The 8,814-nt window shown below is 39.3% G+C and overlaps 1 protein-coding gene across 1 annotated transcript in view; it reads right to left on the bottom strand.

Moving 5' to 3' along the window:
- Positions 1 to 5,888: 5,888 nt before the first annotated feature.
- FBXL17 (F-box and leucine rich repeat protein 17) overlaps positions 5,889 to 8,814 on the bottom strand; it is a 276,091-nt gene continuing 273,165 nt past the window's right edge. Inside the window, exon 9 of the mRNA XM_048291849.1 lies at positions 5,889 to 7,766. Coding sequence (XP_048147806.1) covers positions 7,629 to 7,766 — 138 coding nt within the window. The 3' untranslated portion in view covers positions 5,889 to 7,628. The remainder of the gene's footprint in view (positions 7,767 to 8,814) is intronic.

Raw genomic sequence — 8,814 nt, 5'->3', positions numbered from 1 at the left:
TCTGTGTGTGTTTTTAAAATGGATTCAGATGTGATATTTCTCTCCAGTTTTCTAGAATATCAACAAGACTTCATTGAAAAAATGATGGGTACAGACAGGAACATACAAAGGTCAGAAAAATAAGTTTCTGAGGGCTGGTAATAATTTCAGTATTTAACAGCTGTCTGCATTTGCTCAACTCTACCTCTGCTAAGGAGATTTCCACCCATGGAAGATTTACCCAAAATACTTATTTTTCAGAGGCAATTTTTTGAGCTTAATTTACTGCACATCCTTGCTGGAATAGTTCTCAAGCCTTTGCAGATGCAAAGTCACAGGGAGCTGCCTGGATATATATGATTTTACACGCCTTGCAGATAGCTCAGAGATGCAATTGCAAAATCTAGCTCTGACAGACAGCTGGGAATTTGTGACAGTCCCTGAAGGACTTTGCATCCATAAACCAATGACTGGATTACACTGATCCATAAATGCATTTTTCTCCTATCTCTGGCTAATGCAATACAAATAATCTTCCTGCTGTTAACTGTTTCTGAAGCCATACACAAGACAACATAAAGGACATGGCATATATTCAAACAGAAAGGTCAACAGGTCATTTGCTCTTTATGCTAGCAAAAGAATGTCAATATCTGCAGTGTTGCAGAAAGAACTAAATGCAGAAATATTCCCTAATTAAAGTTCTGTGTTCAGAAAATTTTGCTAAAATGTAGTGATTCATTCAGACCACAGAGGGGATTGGTGACAAAGTCTGGCGTAGAACAGGAAAGCTCAACTCATGAACAAGCTGTGGGGATAAAGCTGCCGGTTTATCAGCAGTTTCCTGCTCCATAAGAAGCCAGGAACCCTCATGGTGATGTTGCTTCCTCAGCACTGTACCCTCTGTCAGCCTGGCTCAGAACTCTTGGTGCCTTGTCACATCCCGTCTCCTTTCTTGACTGCCTGGCAGCCACGGAGAGGAGCTTTCCCTGGCTTCTGCTCCACTGGAAGGCTGGGAAAGTGTTGCTGCCCTGCATGGAGTGAGTGAGATCCACAGCAGCAGCAAGGGGCTCTGGGGCACAGTGCTGGGCAGGAGCAGAGCTGTGAGTTGGGACCCATGACACTGAGAAGCAGCTTCTGATGGATAACCATGCCCTGCAAACAACAGACGAGCCATGGGGCTATGTCTGTGTGAGTAAATTGGACTTGCCCAGGTCAGCTCTCTAGTGATGAGGCTGATGGACACAGGACAACTCATGCCTGTGCCATTAAACCTTCCTGCCCTCAGGAAGCCACAGCTGCATCCAGGGAACCTGAGGAGATGGGCATCATTCACACTGAACTTTTTTAAAGCCACGAGTCACAGGTGAGGAGCATTTCCATGATGGCCAGAGTGACCTGACCGTCCAGCAGTGCTCCTGGTACAGCTCTTGCTACCAGAAGTGCAGCCACAGAAATTAATGTCGTGTCCTGCAAAATACAGTGCCTAGTCAAGGCAATGTCTAATGAACAAACTCTTCATTGTTACTTTTGAGATGATCATGAAGGCATTTGGACTTTGGACTTTTTCAAACTTCTGCAGGGTCATTAAAAAGTAATTTTGCATTAGCTACAACCATTTTGTTTGCTATTAAAGATTTCCAGGTGTATTTGTTCCCTAATCAGGAAGCACATCCTTGCTTTGTTTCTCTTCAGGAAAATTATTTTTTTTCTATTTTCTAGCTTTCTCATTGACCTCAATATTTGAACGTCTTTGAAAGACTCAAGCAAGGTGATTAACATTCACTACATTTCTCTCCAAGGAAAGGATATGAAGAACTTTGCTTTGTGTATAAACATTACTTTTCTGCCTATTTTAGAGAAAAAAATACCCATCCCTTATAGCAGAGTTTAGTTTATATTGCTTCAGAGACCATCACCCACATAATGTGGTCCAGAGAGGCGACCAGAGATTAAAACAACTGCACAAGGACAGCATTTTAGTCCTTCAAAAGTAGGAACTGAGATGCTGATCTTGATTCAAGGAGAAGCCAAAGCAAGGCACCTGGGACAAGTTAACTGTGCGCACTGGGAGTTACTAAGAATATTCTTCCAGCTTTCTCTAAGAGTTGGTATTTTGAAAACACCAAAGGCTGCAGCAGTTTGCAATAGGGTCCATGATGAAAGCATGAGATTATGAAATTTTCACTCCAGAAGCCTTTATAATTTCATAGCAGCTGGAAATGCCCAATAATCCTCCTTGTAAAATCTTTCATTTTAAGAGTTCTAAGGTTTATTTATACACAAACACTTTTCATCAGCTATATACAGAAAGACCTGCCCAAATATTGAAGAGGAAACAGTTCAGCTTGCTGGTCTTGTTGATTTTTGCCCCCAAATAAATCTGAAACATAATGAATTAGTAAAACTTTATAAAGCTGAAACACTTAGATTTACCTTATATAATCCTGACAGCCTTTACAAAAACCCACCCCTAAACACAAATAAAAGGATTTTTGCCTCAGTGTCTTTTTAGCAGATGTCTAGATGCAGCTGTTATACAGACCTTTATTTCCATACTACCTTACTCCAGCTTGTTAAAGTATCTCCAGTCAAGCAACCACAGCCACAAGGGTGTGATTTAGCCAATTTATTCCTGTTAATCTGAGCCTAATGCAGACAAAGATCCAGAGGAACATCTGATCAACTTTTTGACAGGTTTTCAGCAGCTCAGGTAATCTACAATGATTGCATTTGTGGAAAATACATGCAAGGAGCCTAGCACAGGGAGGTGTTTTTGTAAAACAAGATTTGGAAATATAAGACCCCATAAAATATGAGTCACAAAATTTGACCATGTACCTACCCTGTTTAGATTGGCAAAGCACAGCTGCTATCACAAAGAATTATTTGGTTTTTCAGTGGTGCCAATCTATGGTAGATTCCACATGCTCAAGCTTGGAGCATCTCCCGGAGTGTCTGTGGTTTGAAAAAATGGTTTCACAACTCTGTTTCTAAGTGTACCAGAGCTTCAAACAAAAATCCCAGTCACCTATACTGCCAATATTGCAGGTTACTAAGGGGGAAAGCTGTAAGAAAAACAACTACAGGAGGCAAGTTAAGATTGCTTTAAATAATTTTATTGTAATGGACTCTTTAAATGGATCGGCTTTAAAGTGACTCTCTGTTAATATGGGGTTTCAGAAATAAGCAGCATAAACCCTCACCTGCTTTAAAATACAACTCTTAATGTTTACAAGATCAGATGTCATCATATTCGTTCCATGCATGCTCTTAGCATTGTCATTTTGCAATGCATTATTTTGTTAGGAAACATTGCTTTACCAAGAGGGTGGTCAAACACTGGAACAGGCTTCCTGGGCAGACAATCGATGCCCCAAGCCTGTCAGTGTTTGAGGCATTTGGATGATGTCCTTTGTTGCTCAGCCCTGTCTGACAGTCGGACTAGATGGTCACTACAGGTCCCTTCCAACAGAAACCGTGTATCCTATCCTATCCTATCCTAATTATTTATTAGATGTTAACAGTCCTGTTTCTTTCCTTGCTCAAGACCACATGACCTGAAGAAAGCTCGCTTTGGGCTTCTGTTTTCATATAACCATCATGTATGTGACCTGTTGCTTTTCTTGATTTTGCTCCTGTCAACACCACAGTTTATGAAGCATCAGCAAGGCCATATTTATCTTGAGAATCTGGGGGGACATCACTGAGCTCATGAGGAACCAAGCTGAGAGCCTGAAAAAATTAACTTTTTTATTACTCTTAGTAGGACAATTTTCTCATTTAAAAGGGATTATAGCTTGTTTTCATAGAATCAAACAGTATCTTGGGTTGGAACAGAACTTAAAGATCACTTGGTTCCAACACCTCTGACACTGGCAGGGACAGCTTTCACCAGACCAGGTTGCTCAGAACTCCAACCTGGCCTTAATGCCCCCTCGATGGGGCATCCACAGCTGCTCTGGCCAACCTGTTCTAGTGCCTCACCACCCTCACAATAAAGAATTTCTTCCTCATATCTAATCTAAACTGACTCTCCTTCAGTTATAAACTATTTCCCTTGGCTTGTCACTGCATGATCTTGCAAAAGTTCTTCATCTTTTTTGGGGGCTCCCTTCAGGTACTGGAAGGCCAGAACTACCTCATCCTGAAGCCTTCTCTTCTTCTGGTTGAGCAATCCCAATTCTCTCAGTCTTTCCTCAAAGCAGACGTGCTCCATCCCTCTAATCACCCTGGTGGCCTCCTCTGGACTTGCTCCAACAGGTCCATTTCCATCCTTTGATGGGGAGTGTGAGAGACCGAAATGTTAAAGGTTAATGACTCAATCAATCAGCCACTGGCAAAAACAGCAGGTGATTTTATGGGGGCAGATTTGCACCCCCGAAATGATGGGGAAGAGGAGAGTTTTTGGGTGTGTGGTGGCAAAACCTCTGATCTGCCTAAGAACAGCCCAGGTACAGAGCGGGTGAGCCAATGGGGGATGATCACCAGTGAAGAATGGCCACAACAAATCAACCTTTGTTTGGCAGCAAGCTGGGTTTTGGGCCACATAACGGTGAAAGCTGACAAGAAGCAGATCTGGTGAGGTGGGATAAACTTTTTATCGTGCCCATGTCCTCCCTTGCACAACTGGCTCAGGTGTAAAACTCCCACCTGGGGTACCAGGACATTCATATGTAAGCCTGAAGATACTCGTCCCATCTGATGGGGCATAACTGGCTCAACTACACAGTTTTGGTGTTTTTAAGAGAAATACACTTTGTCCCTGTTCAAAGATTACTAGAATATGCTAGTACTACACAGAGCACCTGTTAAGAAGGAAAGTATGCCAGTTTGGATTTGGCATTTCACGAAATTTCCCATTAATCTGTGAGCCTGGGCAAAGAGACTTTGAACCTGCATGGGAAACATCACAATAGCCATTCTCCCTGCTGAGCCAAATTGCATGAGAGCACTCCCCTCCACAAAGCCTTGAGGTGGTGAGAGATGGGTAGAAAGACCACCAGATGAACTATCTGAGTTTGTTTTAAGCCTTAATAACACCTGGATTTAAAGAGTGAATGACTGAAAGTAAACATTATCTGTCTTTCTCCTACAACCACCTACCACTTAATTAAGAAAGCACTTAAGAGTTTGTCTTAGCCCTTTCTGCAGGTTGAACAAGCCCATCCTAGAAATGTTTCTGATAAGACAAGTGCTGAGCCACAGGTTACCCTACCTTAACCATAAAGAATTTGAAGGAAAAAAGGACTTTTTTTTCTAGTAAAGTAGGCCTTTTGGAACCTAGAGAATCCAGCAGCTGCCTGTGACGTTTTGAATTCACTCTAAGTTTTGCATATAAGAAAACAGGGGTAATTTTTATTTTTACAAGAGGCAGTGGCTTTTGTTTTCCACCAGAATGGTATTTCCCCCACACGACATGTCAAAGATGAAAGAGTGTGCGGTATTATCTATTCCTCTAAAGCTACTTTGTAAACGGATTTATTATAAGGAAATTAAGGAGTTATCTGTGTCAACAGTGCTATTAGAAAAACATATTTCCATCTAGAGTTCTTATACCACATAAAACTAAAATTAATTAGTCACGCTGAGATCTATTGATTAGTGTTGATAAAACTGAGAGATGAATAGTCAGTAAAAGGCAAAACTACTGGAAGAGACTTAAGTGACAGAAAAGAAAAGAGATTACCAACCAGACCCATAATATTTTAAAAATCCGTAGAGTTATATTTTAGATTGAAAAAGATCTCTGGGTGTCATCTAATTAAACTCTGTCAGTCACAGCAGGGCCAGTTTACTAAGGATCATGTCCAGGTGAGTTCTACCTATTCAACAACAGAGATTTGAGACTCTCTGTTAGTACAGTCTAAGTACAGTTAGCAGCACAGATAAAGAGAAAACATCCCATCTTTCTTATTTTATTAAAGTTTATTGCAAGATCAAAGGTCTCACAAAAAAATAGAAACTTACAAATTGTGTGAATAGTTTTAATGCACTCATAAAGAGACATTAAAAGAAAATTGACTGAGATTCTGTACTATATCTGCAATATAATTCACTGGCTTTATTCTTAAAATATTGTTGCCATTTTGGAGTAAATAGAAAGCATAGCATTACACATGTTCACAAGTATTTACCACTTATTTTAAGCAAAATCTTTGCGATATATTTTTTTTCCAGAGAAATTAGTTCATCCCCATTTTGAAAAGTCTAATAAGAAAACATTCAACATCCTCACTGGAAGTAATGTGAGCTGATGTTTCTGTTGTAAAAAATTATGCTATGGAAATCAACAAACAGCTTTACAGAGTTATACAGCCATACTAAACAAGCTTCTATGTTATGCTGCATTAGGCCTTCTGGATTAGCAAAACATTTTGACAATAAAGGCAACTTTTCAGCTGAAGCTTAAGCATTTTATAGTTTGGATTAAAATGCTGTAACCTTTGAAAAACAAATATCCAGTGTTACACACCTGACAACATTCTTAACCAAATGGTAATACTCTAAAGGTTAAGGCAGCTCCAAATTGAAGCTGCAATGTTTGTATTTTCACAATTCCCTGCTCAAATTTAACTCCTTAGAATGCAGTGTGACAGAGAGTGAGAGAGAGGCTGCTTGGTACTTGGTTGCTGTTCAGGGTTAAACCATAACAGTCTCACAAAGAAAATCAATCATTTTATGTGTTTAATTTGGATATTTTCTTGCCCACACTGTATTAAGAAGCATCTGATCCTACAAAATGGTACTCGTGATGGGACTCATGTTTAGATGGCATTCTCAAGGTAAGCACTATTTGCATTGTGAGATCCATTCTAAAATAAAACCACACAGGAAATGAAAGGGATCCTGTTACTGATTTATACCCATTCATCTGACTGTTCCAATTCATCAACAGAACAGCATAGTCAGAGGAGGCAAGTTCACTTAAATAAAAATTAAAGTTTTTCAGCCAAATAAAATAATATTTTTTCAGCAAAATAAAATGATTTCTGATAGTTGGTGTACTCAGCTATTCTTTGTCTTCATGAAGTATAGCTGGTTATCATTGTTAGGCTAAGCACTGTTACTCATTATTAAAATGTCAAGGTGGAAAGATTTAAAAATCACTACAGCTTCTAATATTTAAAAAAAAAAGAAAGATGATAAGAAAATGGTAAATAACTGTAGATTTTCTTAGTACTCTGTATCTTAAAACCTCTGGGGTAGATTTAGTAAATAAAAAGCATCAAGTTTAGTTCCCAGTTTCGACACAGGCCTCTGTTGATCAACTGCACTGGTGCTAGCACTGAGTTACCATTTACAGATCAAAGGAAACACACATGACCAAGGCAAAGTAAACAGAGGAAAACAAGCTTAACATCTATAACTCAAACTATCCAGAGAACTAGTAGGAATCCACTTCAAGAAATTTGCCAAAGGCTTTTATAACTTTTATGCAAACAAAACCACAACGCATTTCTAAACTTTTGCTTCAATATTTGTACTTAGTTGTACAGTACATTAAAGTCAGTGTACAGCTTTTGCCATTTTACTGTAACCTCTGTAAACTCACAACTATATTGCATCATATGAAAGGTTATAAACCCTTCTGCAATCCCCATTAGATCTACTGAATGCAGCAGAGTGGAACATGTTGGTACAGAAGGTTAGGAGCCAGAAGACATATTGGGTGTCCAGCCCATTTGATAAGCCCGCTCCAGTGTTCTCTTGCAATCCTGTAGCACAGTACTGAAGGTTATATGTGGATATTGCTGTACCAGCTGCTCCACTGTGGCCTCGTTCACCTGCAACACAAGAAAAGAACCTGTGATATGCAGAAAGTGAATGAAGAGGGTAACATTAGGCAAGCTAAGAAAATGGACAAACTTTGGACTCCTGGGCGGGCTTGCAGGATGGGGTTCCTTACTGTTGCTATAGGTTTGGGTCCATTTATCACAAAATAAATATACAGAATGCAATGTCCGTTAGAGAATGAAAAAAAAAAACCAAAGTAAAACCCCATGCTTTGATTTTACTGTAAAGGAAGAAGTTTTACCATCCTGGTTTAAGGGAGTGCTGCCCAGAGCAACAGATTTCTACCTTCAAACAGAAGCTATTTACTCAAATTTCAGACATAAGTTTAAAAATGTGAGATATTTTTGGCTTTGGAAAATGAAAACGGATTACATCTATTAATTAATTTATGGCACAGTTATGGAGACATTTACACATACTAAGTAGTAACTCCACAATTAACTTCACTGAAATGAACTTGCACTGTATGGTTGCTATCAACAGGTTTGCAATGAAAAGTACTAGATAATATGACCAAACATGGGGAAAAAAATACAAATTATTCTATGTTGTAGGTAGATCAATTACTCCTATATGTCCCTTCTTCCAAAAGGTAAAAGTCCTGCATATCTTCACATACCTCACTGGCAGAAGATCTTATTTTAGCCTTCTGTTGTGAGGATAACTCCGCAGAGTTGGGATCAATAATTAAAAACATACAAGATTGTTGGGTCTGGCATGTCCCTCTTAAACCTGAGACATCAAAGTTAGCACCTTTATTCTTCATAAGACAAGGCAACCAGACAAGGCCAGCTAAACCTAACACCTTTACAATTGCAGTGCTGTGAGAGGATTAATTTGTCAATTATTTTAAAGATGATTGCAGTTCATATCACAGAGGTAAACAGCTTTCTTCAGCCTTTACACAAATAAAAGATTAACCTAAGAACCATGACTTCTAGTTGGCTCTCTTTGAAATCTTTGCTGAACAGATGGGCATTTTAAAATGCATTGATACTACAGTTACTGAACCACCTACATCAGTAGGATGTACAACTG

The sequence above is a fragment of the Corvus hawaiiensis genome, chromosome Z, assembly GCF_020740725.1.
Source record: "Corvus hawaiiensis isolate bCorHaw1 chromosome Z, bCorHaw1.pri.cur, whole genome shotgun sequence".
NCBI lineage: Eukaryota > Metazoa > Chordata > Aves > Passeriformes > Corvidae > Corvus > Corvus hawaiiensis.
The sequence above is the reverse complement of the archived record's forward strand: the minus strand, read 5'-3'. Positions and strand labels throughout refer to the sequence as shown.